At 39.8% G+C, this 22,472-nt stretch overlaps 1 protein-coding gene across 1 annotated transcript in view; it reads left to right on the plus strand.

Moving 5' to 3' along the window:
- Positions 1–3,278: 3,278 nt before the first annotated feature.
- LOC128692037 (E3 ubiquitin-protein ligase mib1-like) overlaps positions 3,279–22,472 on the plus strand; it is a gene marked incomplete at its 3' end in the record, with an annotated part of 93,318 nt that continues 74,124 nt past the window's right edge. Inside the window, 5 exon segments of the mRNA XM_070085190.1 lie at positions 3,279–3,468; positions 4,257–4,398; positions 6,964–7,135; positions 7,879–8,113; positions 13,389–13,508. Coding sequence (XP_069941291.1) covers positions 3,367–3,468; positions 4,257–4,398; positions 6,964–7,135; positions 7,879–8,113; positions 13,389–13,508 — 771 coding nt within the window.

A 22,472-nucleotide genomic window follows, 5' to 3' on the forward strand; every position in this document is an offset into this window, starting at 1 on the left:
TCTTCATTGAACTTCATACTGTTTTGAGTGGCCCATTTGAAGATTTGGTTGATGTCTTCTTGGAGTCTTGCGGTGTCTTTGATGGAGGACACTGTCATGGCAGTTCAAGTGTCATCCGCAAAGGAAGACACGGAGCTATGACTTACATCTCTATATCAGATATGAGGATGAGGAATAGGATGGGAGCGAGTACTGTGCCTTGTGAACCAGAGCTGTAGCTGCCTCGGACTTCACTGTTTACATTACTCTTTGTGTTATATTTGTCGGGAAGTTATAGATCCAGGATGCAATCCTCTAGGATGCCACCCTCCAGGGCACAATCCTCTAGGATGCTGCCCTCCAGGATGCAATCCTCTAGGTGCCACCCTCCAGGATGCAATACTCTAGGATGCCACCCTCCAGGATGCAATTCTCTAGGATGCCACCCTCCAGGATGCAATTCTCTAGGTGCCACCCTCCAGGATGCAGTCCTCTAGGATGGCACCCTCCAGGATGCAATCCTCTAGGATGCCACACTCCAGGATGCAATCCTCTAGGATGCCACACTCTTGGACGCAATCCTCTAGAATCCTGCCCTCCAGGATGCAATTCTCTATAATGCCACCCTCCAGGATGCAATCCTCTAGGATGTCACTCTCCAGGATGCAATGCACTAGGATGCCACACTCCAGGATGCAATCCTCTAGGATGTCACCCTCCAGGATGCAATGCTCTATGATGCCACACTCCAGGATGCAATTCTCTAGGATGCCACCCTCCAGGATGCAATCCTCTAGGATGCCACCCTCCAGGATGCAATTCTCTAGGATGCCACCCTCCAGGATGCAATTCTCTAAGATGCCACCCTCCAGGATGCAATCCTCTAGGATGCCACCCTCCAGGATGCAATACTCTAGGATGCCACCCTCCAGGATGCAATCCTCTAGGATGCCACCCTCCAGGATGCAATTCTCTAAGATGCCACCCTCCAGGATGCAATCCTCTAGGATGCCACCATCCAGGATGCAATCCTCTAGGATACCACACTCCAGGATGCAATCCTCTAGGATGCCACCCTCCAGGATGCAATCCTCTAGGATACCACACTCCAGGATGCAATCCTCTAGGATGCCACCCTCCAGGATGCAATTCTCTAGGATGCCATCCTCCAGGATGCAATTCTCTAAGATGCCACCCTCCAGGATGCAATCCTCTAGGATGCCACCCTCCAGGATGCAATACTCTAGGATGCCACCCTCCAGGATGCAATCCTCTAGGATGCCACCCTCCAGGATGCAATTCTCTAAGATGCCACCCTCCAGGATGCAATCCTCTAGGATGCCACCCTCCAGGATGCAGTTCTCTAAGATGCCACCCTCCAGGATGCAATCCTCTAGGATGCCACCCTCCAGGATGCAATCCTCTAGGATACCACACTCCAGGATGCAATCCTCTAGGATGTCACCCTCCAGGATACAATCCTCTAGGGTGCTACCCTCCATGATGCAATCCCCTAGGATGCAACCTTCTAGGCTGCCACCTTAGGATGCAACCTTCTAGGCTGCCACCTTAGGATGCAACCTTCTAGGCTGCCACCTTAGGATGCAACCTTCTAGGCTGCCACCTTAGGATGCAACCTTCTAGGCTGCCACCTTAGGATGCAACCTTCTAGGCTGCCACCTTAGGATGCAACCTTCTAGGCTGCCACCTTAGGATGCAACCTTCTAGGCTGCCACCTTAGGATGCAACCTTCTAGGCTGCCACCTTAGGATGCAACCTTCTAGGCTGCCACCTTAGGATGCAACCTTCTAGGCTGCCACCTTAGGATGCAACCTTCTAGGCTGCCACCTTAGGATGCAACCTTCTAGGCTGCCACCTTAGGATGCAACCTTCTAGGCTGCCACCTTAGGATGCAACCTTCTAGGCTGCCACCTTAGGATGCAACCTTCTAGGCTGCCACCTTAGGATGCAACCTTCTAGGCTGCCACCTTAGGATGCAACCTTCTAGGCTGCCACCTTAGGATGCAACCTTCTAGGCTGCCACCTTAGGATGCAACCTTCTAGGCTGCCACCTTAGGATGCAACCTTCTAGGCTGCCACCTTAGGATGCAACCTTCTAGGCTGCCACCTTAGGATGCAACCTTCTAGGCTGCCACCTTAGGATGCAACCTTCTAGGCTGCCACCTTAGGATGCAACCTTTTAGGATGCAACCTTCTAGGCTGCCACCTTAGGATGCAACCTTCTAGGCTGCCACCTTAGGATGCAACCTTCTAGGCTGCCACCTTAGGATGCAACCTTCTAGGCTGCCACCTTAGGATGCAACCTTCTAGGCTGCCACCTTAGGATGCAACCTTCTAGGCTGCCACCTTAGGATGCAACCTTCTAGGCTGCCACCTTAGGATGCAACCTTCTAGGCTGCCACCTTAGGATGCAACCTTCTAGGCTGCCACCTTAGGATGCAACCTTCTAGGCTGCCACCTTAGGATGCAACCTTCTAGGCTGCCACCTTAGGATGCAACCTTCTAGGCTGCCACCTTGGGATGCCGTCCTACAGGATGCTGCCACCTCCAGGCTGCCGCCCAAAACGGCTTAACACACAGGTAAGCCTCGTTACTTGTCCCGTAGCTCGATCGCTAGCGCACTCAGCTCACACACTGAGGTCCGGAGTTCGAATCTCCTCTGGTACGGCTGGAAAACATTAGGGACGTGTTTCCATAAGACACTTGATGTCCCTGTTCACCCATCAGTAAAATGGGTACCTGGGAGTTAGTCGACTGGTGTGGGTCGCATCCTGGGACAAAAATGACCTAATTTGCCCGAAATGCTCGGCATAACAAGGGACTTTCTATATAGTAGTATATCATTGATGTCAGCTAGGACTGTATACCTTGTATATGTACTTGTAGTAAATGAAGATATTATTATTATTACTGGGAACGGTAATCCCGTAAGGGCATGTATAATGGGAAGCAGATTCGATCCGAGAAAGGGGAGGGTAGCTCCAATTCTTTTGATCAAGGGAGCCCTCGCTAACATCAAGGAGGAGCCTCCCTTGAAAGGGTGTTAACTTAAGTGACAATAACTCCAGCACCTGCTAACAATTTCTTAATGAATTCTACCTTCAGACGACGCAGCGTTCGTTTTTGACCAGCATTTTGTGTACCCAGTAAGCTATTTGTTGTAAAAGCGCTTACAGGTCTTATCTTATTTCGTATACCTAACAAGTAGAAGTGATTAGAAAGGGAATTAGAAATAATTTATATATAGATATTTTATTCATTGATGAATGGAGCAGAACATAAACATCAGGTTGTGACGTCCATTCTGGCCTCTACCACACTTGTTTTTTTTCCCATCTTCCTGCACTCTCTGGTGTCCTCTCGGTTATGGAGGCAGCAGGAGCAAGCACTGGAAGGAACACAAGATACATGATGGAAGGCGTTGGTGCTAGAGTCATCAGAGGACCAGACTGGAAGTGGGGGAAACAGGTAGGCTTGTCTCTGCTTTGTGGTACCTCTTCTCAACTGATCTGAGTTTCATGTGTAGAATATTACTGGTTATGAGTGTGAGGTTAGAAGAATGCAATTGCAAGAGTTTGCAGAGCCCTCATTAAACTACTAAGTGGTTTGTGTGGGTAGAGAATCAGAATATTACATTAAAAAAAAAGAGTTCAACAAGGACCCCAGTGGAAATGCCACTTTGTTTGATTATTTTGAGGTTATCCTAGGTAATTTTCACACATGTTGCTATATATGATAATTTGTGTAAGTGTATTTGTGTACCTGTACTTAGATGAACTTGCTAACAATATATGTTGCTTTTCTTAGACTGTTTCAGATTAAAGGACAGTGTTTTTTAATCTATTTCAAATTTTCATATCAGTATTGTATGATTTTTTGAGCTGCCAGTTACAATACAGTGCAGTACAGTATAAAATGAGAGATAAGATTTTGTTTGGATTTTTAACCCAGAGGGTTAGTCACCCAGGATAATCGAAAGTCAATGTCATTGAGGACTGTTTGTCTTATTTCTATTGAGATCCTTCAGTTTGGTCTCTCAGGATGCGACCCACACCAGTTGACTAACACCCAGGTACCTACTTGCTAGATAATCGGTGACAGCAGGTATTAGGAAACACACCCAATGTCTCTACTTGGAGGATGTTCTGGGGGGGAGGTCAATACCTCCATTGCCTGGTCTATGACCAGGCCTTGCATATACTGTAATTGTTGAATGTTGGACAGATTTAAGGACTGTTAATGATAATTTTCTGCAGGATGGTGGTGAAGGGCATGTGGGGACTGTGAGGAATTTTGAATCTCCTGAGGAAGTAGTGGTTGTTTGGGATAATGGAACAGCCGCTAATTACCGTTGTGCTGGTGCTTATGACCTCCGAGTTTTAGATTCTGCTCCGACTGGTGAGGACTACTGTATTTTGTATTTGTAAATTTTTATGAGTTCATCAGGGCCTCTGGGAATTCACATACCTTTGTTATATGATCATGGCCTTTAGATCCACACATTCATACTCTGACCAAATCAACTTTTATATACACTTTATAAACAATAATCAGCTTTCACTTATATGGTGTCCTTATGCTCTAATGTGGCTAAAAGGAAAATTATTTGTTATACAGTATATTATGAATTTTTTTTAATACACTGGCTGTCTCCCACCAAGGTAGGGTGACCCAGAAAAGAAGAATCATTTTCATCACTCTCTATTGCTGTTTTGCCATAGACATGCTGACATTATGACTTGGCTGCCCCTCCATACTTCGGTATCCCCTCCCCTCCTTAAGAGTGCAGGCTACTTTCCACCTTCAGGACTCATATCTGGCTGACCAGTTTCCCTGAATCCCCTGCTCACACTCCGTCAGCATGTAAGATCATAAAAACCACTTGCCTCCACTCACTCCTAACACACTTAACTTATCCTCTGAGCTGAGGACTAATGGATAATTGAATTTTCCTTGATTTTCTGATAAAATGAACTTAAAACTGCAGTCTCTCTTCACTTAGCAACGTTCTCGTTTACCGACGCCTCAGACTTACGATGGGCTCTCTGACCAGTATTCATAACTAAATAATGTATATTAGAGCTGATTTTCTCTATTCTGTTTATTTCAATATACAGTGGAACCTCAAAAATCGAACGTATCACATATCGAACGTTTCGAAAAATAAGACCATTTTTTCAGACAAACTGTGTCCCTATTATTGAACATGCCCCTATTTTCGGACCGCCAGGTACAGGACCTGTCCACTGGCCCGCTCTGTCCTCGTTCCCGTTCAGGCGCCATGAGCAGTCTAGCTTTGTTTATGCTTGAGTGAACACTAACCTGCAATCTCATTCACACATTTTACGATTATTTAATTGTGTTTAATGCTTGTAGGGCTGTGAAATAAGCTGCCATGGGCCCAAAGAAACTTGCTAGTGGTTCCCCTGTGGTAAAGAAAGTGAGAAACACCATAGATGTGAAGAAGGAAATAATACAGAAGTATGAGATTGGAGTGAGACTTGTTGAGCTTGCCAGGATGTACAGAGGACTGTGGACAGTTATTTTGTGAGACAGAAACAGACGACTGTGGACAGTTATTTTGTGAGACAGAAACAGACGACTGTAGACAGTTATTTTGTGAGACAGAAACAGACGACTGTGGAGTTATTTTGTGAGACAAACAGACGATTGTTGACAGTTATTTTGTGAGACAGAAACAGACGACTGTGGACAGTTATTTTGTGAGACAGAAACAGACGACTGTGGAGTTATTTTGTGAGACAGACGATTGTGGACAGTTATTTTGTGAGACAGAAACAGACGACTGTGGGGTTATTTTGTGAGACAGAAACAGACAACTGTGGAGTTATTTTGTGAGACAAACAGATGATTGTGGACAGTTATTTTGTGAGACAGAAACAGACAACTGTGGACAGTTATTTTGTGAGACAGACGACTGTGGAGTTATTTTGTGAGACAAACAGACGATTGTGGACAGTTATTTTGTGAGACAGAAACAGACGACTGTGGATAGTTATTTTGTGAGACAGAAACAGAGGACTGTAGACAGTTATTTTGTGAGACTGGGGTCCAATGACTCTCAAGCTGGTCCTAGTGGCATTAAAATACAGAGAAGGGAAGCAACCCCAGAGAGGGCTTTGATACCGGAAGTCCTCATGGAGGGGGATTCTCCTTCCAAACAATAACCCCAACTCCCTCTCTCCTCCTCCCTATCTTCCAGATGCCATCACCAATCTTCAATAAAGGTAAGCAAAAATGTTATTTTATATTACTATACATAATTAAAGACTATAGCATTTGTTGTGTGTATGTAAAACTGTAATTAATCTCTATAAAATGTATTTTTTGTGTGAATATTTTTGGGTTTCTGGAACGGATTAATTGTATTACCATTATTTCTTATGGGAAATATTGCTTCGAATTTCAGACTTTTCGAATTTAGAACTAGCTCCTGGAACGGATTAAGTTCGATTTTTGAGGTTCCACTGTACGGTACACTACTGTATAAACATTTAAAAATGTATCAGAAATGTTATAAATGGTGCAAAGGTGACATTAAACAATATCTAAGATGGTTGACACAAACTCACTACCATTATAGTATGCTCCTCACTTAGCGACGAATTCGTTTAACGATGTGGTCTCAGGAACAGAACTTTGTTGTTAAGTGAGGAGAGGCTGTATATACACATTCTGTACAGGAATTTTATATTACAGCATTTAAATTCAGATATAAAATGACTAGTAGATTCCTCTTGTATATTCTGTATTTTATTTTCTTCCCTCTGTACAACTGAAGTAGCTTTATATACCTATAGTAAACTTATACTGAATTAAATCCTAAAATATATTTTTAGATTTTGTTAGGAACACATTGACAGATGCCTCTTGATGTACTTGCATCACTGGCTCTATCTTGTATTAAAAGGCTTCACACTTAATCAGATTGAATTTTTTCAGGAGTGAAGCATGAGGGCACAATGTGTGATACTTGTAGACAGCAACCAATATTTGGTATACGATGGAAATGTGCAGAATGCAGCAATTATGACCTATGTTCTGTGTGCTATCACAGTGACAAACACAATCCTAGGCATCGTTTCTATCGCATTACCACAATTGGGTGTGAAAGGTAAAGTTTTATCTTTCTTCACATTTGGTACTTTTTTTTTTCTGGTATCCATCATGAGACATGATACTGAAGATGTAAAAACAATTTAACAATGCTAATATACTGTACATTCTTAATGCTGTCTTTCAAAAGTTAGCATGGTGGCAGCCAGGAAATGCAAAGGGCCAAAGTAATATGGGATCTTCACTTGATATGAAGATTGTGCAATTTCTAGTCAATTAATACTCCTGCAACTGGTTTTTCTTGCTCTGAAAATTCACTGTTGCCATCTAAGTTTTTTAACACCTTAACTAAATAAAAGAATGTAATGTAAGTTAAATAGTATTGTTAAACTTTAGGTTAATTTTATAAAAGTGCTTTTTCAAGCATTGTAAAAAAAAAAAAAATTGTGCAAAATAAGTTTGGATTTAAATTGTACGGTCAATCTCTGTAAATAGAAAAGCTTACCATAAAAAAATGGAAAAAGGAAATAAAACACAATTACCTTTAATAGGCAACTTAGAAAATACAAATATTAATATCTGGCCATTTAACATTTTGCTTTCATTTCATTCTTAATCCTTTGTTTGGTACATGGGCGATGGCAAACATTTTTTTATTAGTCCAAAAATTTTTTGGACAGACTTTATACAGCTCATTATATTCTCTCAGTATATAATATTTTCATGTAGCTTTACTTTGTATATGCAGTATTGTTGATTTGTTGTCTGCTGTTGAAGATTACTGGAATTTACTATCCACAGAGTGTTACTTGAACCTCGGCGTAAAAGTAAAAAAATTGGCATCCGTGGTATCTTTCCTGGTGCTAGAGTAGTAAGAGGAGTAGATTGGCAGTGGGAAGACCAAGATGGAGGTAATGGGAGACGCGGTAAAGTCTCAGAGATTCAAGATTGGTCTGCAGCTTCACCAAGATCGGCTGCCTATGTCATCTGGGATAATGGTGCCAAAAACTTGTACAGGGTTGGCTTTGAAGGCATGGTAAGATGTCACTACTGAAATGAGGTATAGCAGCTACTTATAAATATGAATGCCAAATCAACATTTAACATTGTTTAGAAAATGTTTGGAAGTCTTCCTTTGACAATCTTAAATATTTTTCTTCCTATGAAGTTAAATTGGAAGATGTCAGAGGCTGTAGTTATGATTAACTTCAGATATGCTGTTGGAGTGTGAGCAGGGTAATATTTTGTGAAGGTACAGTGGACCCCCGCATAACGATTACCTCCGAATGCGACCAATTATGTAAGTGTATTTAAGTAAGTGCGTTTGTACGTGTATGTTTGGGGGTCTGAAATGGACTAATCTACTTCACAATATTTCTTATGGGAACAAATTCGGTCAGTACTGGCACCTGAACATACTTCTGAAGTGAAAAAATATCGTTAACCGGGGGTCCACTGTATTCAGGAAAACCAGTTAGTCAGACTTGAGTCCTGGAGGTGGGAAGTACAATGCCTGCACTCTGAAGGAAGGGTATGGGATACTTGTTGTTTAGAGTGACATCTAAACTGTTGTATCTGTGCACCTCTGGCAAGGCAGTGATAGTGTGAATGATGGTATTTTTTTTTTGGGGGGGGTCACCCTGCCTGAGTGGGAGATGGCCATAATTTTGTCTAAATTGTAATTTTACAATTCCTTAACTAGGTGAATATCTAGTTTCCTTATTGATATATGCAACTTTGTAACAAGCTGACACACGTTAACTAAAGATACATGGACAAGGTAGCCGTTTTATTTAAGAACGTTTAGTTCTTGGTGTAGCTTGTCAAGTACAAGGTCTGTAAGCAGAACCATGGTGTTAGCCAACGACTGGAAATTCAGAGATACTTTAAGCAGTAAAAGTACACATATATGCAAATCCCCCTACCATAGGCTAGCACGGTGGTAGCTTGAGTTACGATGGTCTAGAGTTATAATAATTTTGAGTTATGATTTACCTTCATAAAGGAATTTGGTTTTGAGTTGGGATGAAATACTTGAAATACAACATGCAAATAATGATTGGTAGGCTTGTGTGAGTGTGTTAGATTGGAATGATTGGAGATTAGTAACTTTTATGACTTGATGTCCTGTTGGTAGCATGAAGGGATTCAGGTAAACAGGCTAGCCAGACTTTAATTCACCCCTCCTTCAAAGTGCCTGCACATTGAAGGAGGGGTAAGGATGATGTAGTTCAGAGGGTCATTTGATTTGTAATGTCTACTCCCTTCTGGTGATTTTATTTTTTTTCTTTCTCCAACTTTCTTTGGTAGTAGATGGCCAGTGTGTTCAAAAAATATTTGAGCATTCCAAGATTACATATTAAAAAATTACTGATATATATTGCAAGGTTCAAGTATGTAGGTCTTTTTGCTTTCTTTTTTTATCCTCATCAAGTTGGCCGTCTCCCATCGAGGCAGGGTGACCCAAAAAGAAAGAAAATCCCGAAAAAGAAAATACTTTCAGCATCATTCAACACTTTCACCTCACTCATACATAATCACTATCTTTGCAGAGGCACTCAGATAAAACAGTTTAGAAGTCCCTCCAAACTGTCAATATCCCAGACCCCTCCTTTAAAGTGCAGGCATTGTACTTCCCATTTCCAGGACTCTAAGTCTGGCTAAATCTATAATAACTGGTTTCCCTGAATCCCTTCACTAAATATTACCCTGCTCGCACTCAAACAGCTCCTCAAGTCCCAAAAACCATTCGTTTCCATTTACTCCTATCTAACACACTTGCACCCTCTTGCTGGAAGTCCAAGCTCCTCACCCATAAAACCTCCTTTACCCTCCCTCCAACCTTTTCGAGGATGACCCCTACCCCACCTTCTATCCCCTACAGATTTATATGCTCTCTAAGTCATTCTACTTTGATCCATTCTTTCTAAATGACCAAACCATATCAACAACCCCTCTTCAGCCCTCTTGAGCAATACTCTTAGTAACTCCACACCTCCTCCTAATTTCCACACTCCAAAATTTCTGCATAATATTTACACCACACATTGCCCTTAGACAAGACATCACTGCCTCCAGCCGCCTCCTCGTTGCAGCATTTACAACCCAAGCTTCACACCCATATAAGAGTGTTGGTACCACTATACTACTTTCATACATTCCCTTCTTTGCCTCCTCAGATAACGTTTGTCTCCACAGATACCTCAACGCACCACTTACCTTTTTCCCTTCATCAATTCTGTGGTTAACTTCGTCCTTCATAAACCCATCCGCTGACAGCTCGGCTCCCAAATATCTGAAAACATTCACTTCTTCCATACTCCCTCTCTCCAGTGTGATATCCAATTTTTCTTTATCTAAAGCATTTGATATCCTCACCACCTTACTCTTATCTATGTTCACTTTCAACTTTCTGCCTTTACACACCCTCCCAAATTTGTCAACTAACCTTTGCAACTTTTATTTAGAATCTCCCATAAGCACAGTATTATCAGCAAAAAGTAACTGTCAACTCCCATTTTGTATTTGATTCCCTATAATTTAATCCCAGGTGGCCCGGTGGCCTGGTGGCTAAAGCTCCCGCTTCACACATGGAGGGCCCGGGTTCGATTCCCGGCGGGTGGGAACATTTCGACAAGTTTCCTTACACCTGTTGTCCTGTTCACCTAGCAGCAAATAGGTACCTGGGTGTTAGTCGACTGGTGTGGGTCGCATCCTGGGGGACAAGATTAAGGACCCCAATGGAAATAAGTTAGACAGTCCTCGATGACGCACTGACTTTCTTGGGTTATCCTGGGTGGCTAACCCTCCGGGGTTAAAAATCCGAACGAAATCTTATCTTATCTTACTCCTCTCTCCAACACCCTAGCATTTACTTCTTTTACAACCCCATCTATAAATATATTAAAAAACCATGGTGACATGACATTACACATCCCTGTCTAAGACCTACTTTTACCGGGAAGTAATCTCCCTCTCTCCTACACACCCTAACCTGAGCCTCAGTATCCTCATAAAAACTCTTTACAGCATTTATTAACTTACTACCTATTCCATACACTTGCAACATCTGCCTCATGGTTCCCCCTATCCACTCTATATATATGCCTTTTCTAAATCCATAAATGCAATGAAAATTTCCCTACCTTTATCTAAATGCTGTTCACATATATGCTTCAATGTAAACATTTGATCTACACTTAACCTACCCACTGGAAAGCCTCTTTGCTCATTTGCAATCCTACTCTGTCTTACCTCAAATTCTTTCATTAATAACCCTACTGTACACTTTACATGGTATACTCAGTAAGCTTATTCCCTTATAATTTTTACAATCTTTTTTGTTCCCCTTCCCTTTATGTAAAGGAACTATACATGCTCTCTGTCAATCCCTAAGTATCTTCCCCTCTTTCATACATTTATTAAACAAAAATACCAACCACTGCAATACTATATCCCCCCCTCCTTTTAACATTTCTTTCATGATCCCATCAGTTTCAGCTGCTTTCCCCCTTTCATTCTACGTAATGCCTCACGCACCTCCCCCACACTCACATCCTGCTCTTCACTCCTAATAGATGTTATACCTCCCTGACCAGTGCATGAAATTACTACCTCCCTTTCTTCGTCGATATTTAAAAGTTACTCAAAATATTCCCGCCATCTACTTAATACCTCCAGCTCCCCATCTACTAACTCCCCTACTCTGTTTTTAACTGACAGATCCATTCATTCCCTAGGCTTTCTTAACTTGTTTATCTCACTCCAAATTTTTTTCTTATTTTCAGCAAAATTTCTTGCCAGTGCCTCTCCCACTCTTTCATCTGCTCTCCTGTTGCACTCTCTCACCACTCTCTTCTCCTTTCTTTTACTCTCCATATATTCTGCTGTTCTTACAACACTTCTTCTTTGTAAAACTTTCATAAGCTACCTTTTTTCTCTTTTATCACACCCTTTACTTCATCATTCCACCAATCACTCCTCTTTCCTCCTGCACCCACCCTCCTATAACCACAAACTTCTGCCCCACATTCTAATACTGCATTTTTAAAACTATCCCAACCCTCTTCAACCCCCTCACCACTACTCATACTTGCATTAGCCAACCTTTCTGCCAATAGTTGCTTATATCTCATCCTAACTTCCTCCTCCCTTGTTTATACACGTTCACCTCTTTCTTACTTGCTGTTGCCATTGTCCTTTTGTCCCATCTACCTCTTATTCTAACTGTAGCTACAACTATATAAAGCTCCAATATATCCATGCCCCTCTATAAACATGTACATCCTGACACCTACCCATCAACCTTTTATCCACCAGTACATAATCTAACAAACTACTTTCATTACGTGCTATATCATACCTTGTATACTTATTTATCCTCTTTTTCATAAAATATGTATTACTTATTGCCAAACCTCTTTCAACACATAACTCAATTAAAGGCTCCCCATTTTCATTTACCCCTTGGACCCCGAAGTTATCTACTAGTCCCTCCACAACATTTTCACCCACTTTAGAATTGAGATCCCCAACCACAAGTACTCACTCACTTGGTTCAAAACTCCCCATGCACTCGCTTAACATTTCCCAGAATTTCTCTCTCTACACTTCTCTCTTCTCCAGGTGCATGAACACTTACTATAACCCACTTTTCACATCCAACCCTTATTTTACACCACATAATCTTTGAATTTGTACTTTTATATTCCTTCTTTTCCTGCCATAACTTATTCTTCAACATTATTGCTACTCCTTCTTTAGCTCTAAGTCTTTTTGAAATCCCTGACCTAATCCTATTTATTTCTCCCCACTGACACTCTCCTACCCCCTTCAGCTTTGTTTCACTTAAAGCCAGGACATCCAGCTTCTTCTCATTCATCATAACATCCACAATCATCTTTCTTTATCATGATTAATTATACTACTCTTACTCTGTCCATGTTTGAATTTTATTTAACATCATGCCAAAATATAGTATAAAGTACAGTTGTACCCCGAGTTTCGAACTTTCTTCTTAACAGAATGCTGTTCGAGTGCCGTTACCGAACGAATTTGTTCCCATAAGGAATACTGTAAATTAGATTAGTCCATTTCAGACCCCAAAAATGCACTTACAAAAGCACTTACAGTAATACACTTACATAATTGGTTGAGTTGGGAGCAGTTCGAAACTTGGGGTACCACTGTATATTGCATTTGTAGTCCTCATTATCTCAGAAATATCTGCTTGCATATTTGCACACCAATTCTTATTGTTGCAGTATAGTATAGTTGTATAGTATATTGGTATTTTTACATTATAATTTCAGGCTGATCTTAAAGTAGTAAATGATGCAAAGGGAGGAACTGTGTATCGTGACCATCTTCCCATGCTTGGCGAGCAAAACCCGGGCCGCTCAGGTCCTCATGGGCTGGCCATTGGAGACCAAGTAAGTGTAAGAATTGTTCCATGGCTGCTCTTGTCTTGTTTTAGTTTTTAATTAATTTAAATGTGCATGTGTAGCAATGGAAAGAAACATAAGGAGAAGTTTTGAGGAAATCTTTCTTATCCACTGAAACTTTCTAAGCAAAATACAGTAGCTGTTGTATGGGGATGCCTTGTCACTTTTTCCTATTCCCTGTGTTTTTAAATTTATTATTTCCTGATTCACATTTTGCCTCCTCTATAGCTAATAATAAATTGTTTTAGGGTTCATTTTGCTAACTCCCTAACCATATATTTTTGAGTGTACAGAACTTACTATTCATTGTTAATAGTGAAACTATTTTTAGATAGTGTCAGTAATGCTTCCAGTACATCTTCATAAAGCTTTGAATACACATGCATATAATTTGTGTAATATGTGGTGTTTAAGGTGATGCTTTAATGTATTTTTTTATGGAAATGATATTTTTATGAATCTGCTACAAACTTTAATTGTTATTTTTTTTTAAATTTCATCTTTAATCTAATATTCTTTAACTAGAACAGGATTTCATTCAACCATGCTCTTTATATGAAGTGCTTGAGTTATGTCTTTTTCTTAGTCCATCTCATAACTTGCCTTTATAAATTATTTTACAAATTTGGTCACCTGCCATAAATGTATCTAGAAATATGGAACATTTAGTAACAATGCTTATAATTTATCGTTTCAACTTCTACATTCTTTTCTTTTTTTAACTTATGAATAGTGCAGTTGCCATTTTTTGATTGTAGAAATAAACATGCGAGACAAATGGAAAAGAGGGGGAAAAAAGCGATAAAAACTAATAAAAATGCTACTGTGATTCATGAAATACAATTTATTATTTAACCCCTTGACTGTCGCAACCCTCAATCGTGAGGCATCTCCTGGTGTCGCAAAATTTAAAAAAAAAAATTATTTTTTTCTTATGATATGATAGAGAATCTTTTCACAATTGTAATGACACCAAAAAACAAAATTTGATGGAAAACTGACGGAATTAAACTCTTGCGAAGTTAGTGACCTCGGCGATATTTAAAAATCGGCTATTTCGCCCACTTTGAGCCCTATTTTCGGCTAGTTCCATTGTTCCAGTCAACCAAACTCATAGCTATTTCTTTAGAACTCTGTTTTTTCTATCGATTGTGTACAAGAAACTGCCCATTTACCGATTTCAACTACCCAGTAACGTGGTCAGAAATTTGCAATTTGGCCAATTTCACGAAAATTAAAAAATATGACAGTTTCAAAATAAGGTCCAGAATGAACAATGCAGACATTCCTGGCTCTAAAATAACATTTTCTTTGTTCATTAATCACATATCCAGCCCCCTCTGATATTACTCTTGCTTTCTATTTTGAATTTTTATTCAAACAAAAAATAGAAGATTTACTGTTATGCAGACTACTGCAATACTGTAATAATTGTACAAATAATGTCAACCCATTCATGACTGCATATTAGAATGGCTAGTTGGACATTTATTGGACAATGACATCATTTGTTTACTTTTGAACATCGGCAAAAATCAAACATTTCCCCTACTTTGAGCTCCATTTCCAGGCTCTTTTCTTAATAAAACCAATCAAAATCACCTCCATTTCTATAATATGTATTCCATTCTATCAGTTGAGACCAAGAAAATGAGAATAAAACCATAAATACTATACGAAAATAGACCACAAAGTCAGCATTTTAATTAAAAAAAAACGGTCGGAGTATTTTTTTCTCATTATGCATTGCGTGCTCCAGGATTTTTTTATATGGTGCACACTGACCACACAGACCCATTCTCTCACATGTGGACCTACCAGCTTTCTCCTGCTTGATTTGAAGCCGCTAGAATTTATGAGTATACATATATACGTCACCTAGGTAGTAGGTTGGTAGACAGCAACCGCCCAAGGAGGTACTACCGTCCTACCAAGTGAGTGTAAAATGAAAGCCTGTAATTGCTTTACATGATGGTAGGATTGCTGGTGTCCTTTTTTCTGTCTCAAGATCATGCAAGATTTCAAGTATGTCTTGCTACTTCTACTTACACTTAGGTCACACTACACATACATGTACAAGCATATATATATACACACCCCTCTGAGTTTTCTTCTATTTTCTTTCTAGTTCTTATTCTTGTTTATTTCCTCTTATCTCCATGGGGAAGTGGAACAGAATTCTTCCTCCGTAAGCCATGCGTGTTGTAAGAGGTGACTAAAATGCCAGGAGCAAGGGGCTAGTAACCCCTTCTCCTGTATAAATTACTAAATTTGAAAAGAGAAACTTTTGTTTTTCTTTTTGGGCCACCCTGCCTCGGTGGGATGCGGCCGGTTTGTTGAAAAAAAAAAAATATACGTCAAACACGGTACCTCGTAAGACGTATATATACGACCGAAACAGTCAAAGGGTTAATGACAAGTAGCAGATTATCCAACGAGAATAAAAACACATAATACTATGACTGGAACAATACACAAATTACCCTGCACATAGGAGACTAAAACTTATGGCAATGTTCTGGTCCAACTTGGATGATTAACCCTTTCAGGGTCGCAACCCTTGGTCTCAGACTTACTCTCAGGGTTGCAATATTTAAAAAAGAATAAAAGTTTTTATATTTTATGAAATGGTAGAGAATCTTTTTCCGAAAGCAATGAAACCAAAAGTATGAAATTTGATGGAAAACTTAGGGAATTATGCTCATAAAGTTAGCAGTCTTGGTAATATTTACGCACTGGTGATTTTGCCCACTTTGTGCCCTAGTTTTGGCCAATTCCATTGTTCCAGTTGACCAAACTCATAGCTATTTTGCTAGTATTCCTTCTATTCTATCGATTGAATACAAAAAAATGCCCATTTACCTATTAACATTTTTCCAATAAGGTGATCAGAAATTGGTAATTTGGCCAGTTTCACACAATATTCAAAAGTTTCCAGTTTAAAAATAGGGTCTAGAATAAACAATGTAGACATTCCTGGCACTAAAAAACATTTCCTTTGTCATTAGTCACATCTCCAGGAACCTCTTATATTTCACTTGCTTTCCATTTTGAAATTTTATTAACACAAAAAATAGAAGATTTACTGTTATGCAGACTAGTGCACTATTGTTGCATTATCGAACATTTCCGCTACTTTGAAATCAATTTCAAGCTACTTTCAGTCCTGAAACTAATCAAAATCATCTGTATTTCTGTAATATATCATCCATTCTGTCAGGTGAGACTAAGAAACCGAGTTTTTTTTATATTTTTTATTATTAACACATCGGCTGTTTCCTACCAAGGCAGGGTGGTCCAAAAAAAGAAAAGCTTTCATCATCATTCACTCCACTGCTGTCTTGCCAGAGGCATGCTTACATTACAATTATAAAACTGCAACATTAACACCCTTCCTTTAGAGTGCAGGCACTGTACTTTCCATCTTCAGGACTCAAGTCTGGCCTGCTGGTTTCCCAGAATCCCTTCATAAATGTTACCTTGCTTACACAATAACAGCACGTCAAGTCCTAAAAATCATTTGTCTCCATTCAGTCCTATTTAATACGCTCATGCATGCTTGCTGGAAGTCCAAGCCCCTCGCAAACAAAACCTTCTTTACCCCATCCCTCCAACCTTTCCTAGGCCAACCCCTACCCTGCCTTCCCTCCACTACAGATTTATATGCTCTCGAAGTCATTGTATTTTTTTTCGCCCTCTCTACATGTCCGAACCACCTCAACAATACTCCTCAGCCCTTTGGATAATATATTTGTTAACCCCGCACCTCCTCCAAATTTCCAAACTATGGATTCTCTGCATTATATTTACATCACACATTGCTCTCAGACATGATTTCTCTACTGCCCCCAGCCTTCTTATTGCAAGATTCACATCCCATGTTTCACACCCATATAAGAGCATTGGTATAACTGTACGTGTACTCTCATACATTTCCCTCTTTGCTTCCATGGATAACGTTCTTTGTCTCCACAGACTCTTCAGTGCACCACTCACCTTTTTTCTCTCATCAGTTCTGTGATTCGCCTCATCTTTCATAGACCCATCTGCTGACACGTCCACTCCAAAATATCTGAATACATTCACCTCCTCCATACTCCCTCCAATCTGATTGCCAATCTTTCATTACCTAAATTTTTTTGTTATCCTCATCACCTTACTCTTTCCTATGTTCACTTTTAATTTCCTTCTTTTACATACCCTACCAAACTCATCCACTAACCTCTGCAACTTCTCTTCAGAACCTCCCAAAAGTATAGTGTCATCAGCAATGAGCAACTGTGAAAATTCCCACATTGTGTTAGATTTTTTTATCTTTTAACCCCGCACCTCTTGCCAACACCTGAGCATTCACTTCTCTTACTTCTCTATCTCTAAATATATTGAACAACCATGGTGACATCACACATCCCTGTCAAAGGCCTACTTTTACTGGAAAATAATCTCCCTCTATCCAGCATACTCTAATCTGAGCTTCACTATCCTTGTAAAAACCCTACTGTTTTCAGTAACCTACCTCATGTTCCATATATTTGCAACATCTGCCACATTGCCTCCCTATTCACCCTATCATATGCCTTTTCCAAATCCATAAATGCCATAAAAACCTCTTTACCCTTATCTAAATGTTGTTTGCCTATATGTTTCACTGTAAACACTTGGTCTATACACCCCCTACCCTTCCTAAAGCCTCCTTGCTCTTCTGCTATCCTGCTCTCTGTCTTACTCTTTATTCTTTCAATAATAACTTTACCATACACTTGACCAGGTATGCTTAACAGATTTTTTTTCTTTGAACAAACTAGCCATATCCCACTGAGGAAGGGTGACCTAAAAAGAAAAACAAAAGTTTCTCTTTTAAAATTTAATAATTTATGCAGGAGAAGAGGTTACTAGCCGCTTGCTCCCAGCATTTTAGTCGCCTTTTATGACACACATGGCTTACAGAGGAAGGATTCTCTTCTGCTTTCTCATGGAGAACTCAACAGACTTCTTTCCCAATAATTTTTACACTCTTGTGTCCCCTTTGCCTTTATATAAATGAACTATGCATGCTCTCTGCCAATTCTTAGGTATCTTACCCTCTTCCATACATTTATTAAATAAAAGCACTATCCACTCCATAACTATATCCCCATCTGCTTTTAACATTTCTGTCTTTATCCCATCAGTCCCAGCTGCTTTACCCCCTTTCATTCTATCCACTGCCTCATTCACTTCTCCCACACTCACAACTGGCTCTTCCTCACTCCTACAAGATGTTATTCCTTCTTGCCCTATACATGAAATCATAGCTACCCAATCTTTATCAACATTTAACAGTTCCTCAAAATATTCCTTCCCTCTTCCTGATACCTCCAGCTCTCCATTTGATAACTCTTCTCTCCCATTTTTAACTATCAGAGCCATTTGTTCCCTAGGCTTTCTCAATTTATTAATTCTACTCCAAAACTATTTCTTATTTTCCACAAAATTTGTTGATAACATCTCACCCTTTCTCTTATTTGCTCTCTTTTTACATTCCTTCATCAGTCTCTTAAACTTTCTTTTTCTCTCCATATACTCCTCCCTCCTTACATCACTTCTACTTTGTGAAAACCTATTGTATGCTAACTTTTTCTTCCTTACTACTCTTTACCTTATTGTTCCACCAGTCGGTCTTCTTCCCTCCTGCACCCACTTCCCTGTAACCACAAACTTCTGATGAACACTCTAACACTACATTCCTAAACCTACCCCATACATCTTCATCCCCGTTGCTTATGCTCTCACTAGTCCATATATCTTCCAATAGTTGTTTATATCTTACCCAAACTGCCTCCTCCTCTAGTTCATAAACCTTCACCTCTCTCTTACTTGTATCCCATCTACCGTTTACTCTCACTGTAGCTACAACTAAAAAGTGATCTGACATATCTGTGGCCCCTCTATAAACATGTACATACTGAAGCATACCCAACAGTCTTATATCTACCAGTATGAAGTCCAACAAACTACTGTCATTACACCTTATATCATATCTTGTATAAAAGCACATGAAAATACACCAGGTTTTAAGCCAAAAACATGGTCGCAGTTTTTTTCCTCATGCACTACATGCTGCAGGATTTTTTTATATGGTGCACACTTATTGCATTGACCTATTCTCTCTTATCTATGCCCAAATTTACTGCTCACAGCTTATCTCAGTGAGTTGAGCTCATGGCATAGTACTGTAGGACCGACACTGGCTTCAGAGCCGTTATATAACAGGACTGACACCGAAAGGGTTAACTAGTCACATGACTAGTTAATGCGATCAGTTGATAGTACTAGTCAGGTTATTTGTGTATTATCTGGCAAAAAGTCACGGTAGCCTTGGTGGTAGTGTCAGGTAATGGTGAGACTGATCAGCTTATCAAAATTTAGAATTTTTTTTGTTGGAATAATATTTTTTCGATATTACTGTCTTGCCAAGTGAGTGTAAAACTGAAGCCTGTATTATGAAGTACTGCAAAAAAAATATTTATATAGAATAACGCTCCTTATATACTTAGTATACTGAAAGTGGACATGTATTATTCCCTGAAAGCAAACACAGTTTTATTCCAGCCAGTCAGGCAGTTGCCAGGACAGGAGCAGATGAAAGGTGTGTTTAGCTCATAATGAGTCGGGTGGTGACTGGGGTAAAGTCATCATGTTTGGGCGGTAGTTTGAGTAGGTAATTTTGATAAGTTTTTTAGTGTATACTATAGGTGTTTGTGCTCTCATGTTTATTTGTAAGGCCCTAATATGCAGAGGCCTGTTTATGCGAGAGTACTGTATGGTGTTTTGCCTGCTGGTAATTAGTCTACCAGCCAGAAGTGAAGATGGGGGTGTGTATGTCATGGTGCCTCTCTGATGATTTATTTTGTTTAACTCATTAGTAGCAGTATGCTAGTGAGCTAATGTGAACTGGAGTGTGGTGTTTTTTTGGAGTAGATTGTAAGTTGTATATATTTTTTATTTTTTTTTTTAACAAGTCGGCCATCTCCCACTGAGGCAGGGTGACCCAAAAAGAAAGAAAATCCCCAAAAAGAAAATACTTTGATCATTCAACACATTCACCTTACTCATGCATAATCACTGTTTTTGCAAAGGTGCCCAGAATACAACAGTTTAGAAGCATATGCGTATAAAGAATAAAACATACCCCTCCAAACTGCCAGTATCCCACACCCCTCCTTTAAAGTGCAGGCATTGTACTTCCCACTTCCAGGACTCAAGTTTGGTTATATGTATAAAAATAACCGGTTTCCCTGAATCCTTTCACTAACTATTACCCTGCTCACACTCCAACAGCTTGTCAGGTCCCAAATAGCATTTGCCTCCATTCACTTTCTATCTAACATGTTCACACACGCTTGCTGGAAGTCCAAGTCCCTCACCCACAAACCCTCCTTTACCCCGTCCCTCCAACCTTTTCACGGACGACCCCTACCCCACCTTCCTTTCCCTACAGATTTATATGCTCTCCATGTCATTCTACTTTGATCCATTCTCTCTGAGTGATCAAAACACCTCAACAATCCCTCTTCAGCCCTCTGACTAATGCTTTTATTAATGCCACACCTCCTAATTTTCAAACTCCGAATTTTCTGCATAGTATTTACACCACACATTGTCCTTAGACAGGACATCTCCACTGCCTCCAACCGTCTCCTCGCTGCAGCATTCACATACCAAGCTTCACACCCATATATGAGAGTTGGTACCACTGTACTTTGATACATTTCCTTCTTTGCCTCCATAGATAATGTTTTTTGTCTCCACATATACCTCAATGCACCACTTACTTTTTTTCCTTCATCAATTCTATGGTTAACCTCATCCTTCATACATCCATCCACTGACACGTCTACTCCCAAATATCTGAAAACATTCACTTCTTCCATACCCCTTCTCTCCAATTTGATATCCAATTTTTCTCTATCTAAATCATTTGATACCCTCATCACCTTACTCTTTTCTATGTTCACTTTCAACTTTCTACCTCTACACACACTCCCAAACTCATCCACTAACCTTTGCAATTTTTCTTTAGAATCTCCTGTAAGCACAGTATCATCAGCAAAAAGTATCTATGTCAATTCCCATTTTGTAATTGATTCCCCATAATTTAATCCCACCCCTCTCCCGGACACCCTAGCATTTACTTCTTTTGCAACCCCATATATAAATATATTAACCCTTTGACTGTCGCGGCCGTATATATACGTTTGTGAGGTACCGTGTTTGACGTATATATACTCATAAATTCTAGCGGCTTCAAATCAGGCAGGAGAAAGCTAGTAGGCCCACATGTGAGAGAATGGGTCTGTGTGGTCAGTGTGCACCACATAAAAAAAATCCTGGAGCACGCAGTGCATAATGAGAAAAAAAAAACTCCGACCGTTTTTTTTAATTAAAATGCCGACTTTGTGGTCTATTTTCGTATAGTATTTGTGGTTGTATTCTCGTTTTCTTGGTCTCATTTGATAGAATGGAAACTATATTATAGAAATAGAGGTGATTTTGATTAATTTTACTATAAAAAGAACCTGGAAATGGAGCACAAAGTACAGGAAATGTTTGATTTTTGCCGATGTTCAAAAGTGAACAAATGATGTCATTGTCCAATAAATGTCCAAATAGCCATTCTAATACGCAGTCATGAATGGGTTGATGTAATTTTTACAATTACTACAGTATTGCAGTAGTCTGCATAACAGTAAATCTTCTATTTTTTGTTTGAATAAAATTTCAAAATAAAAAGCAAGAGTAATATCACAGGGACCTGGAGACATGACTGATGAACAAAGAAAATGTTATTTTAGAGCCAGGAATGTCTGCATTGTTCATTCTGGACCTTATTTTGAAATTGTCGTATTTTTTAATTTTCGTGAAATTGGCCAAATTGCAAATTTCTGACCATGTTATTGGGTAGTTGAAATC

This window comes from Cherax quadricarinatus, chromosome 15 (genome assembly GCF_038502225.1).
Source record: "Cherax quadricarinatus isolate ZL_2023a chromosome 15, ASM3850222v1, whole genome shotgun sequence".
In the NCBI taxonomy this organism is placed as follows: domain Eukaryota; kingdom Metazoa; phylum Arthropoda; class Malacostraca; order Decapoda; family Parastacidae; genus Cherax; species Cherax quadricarinatus.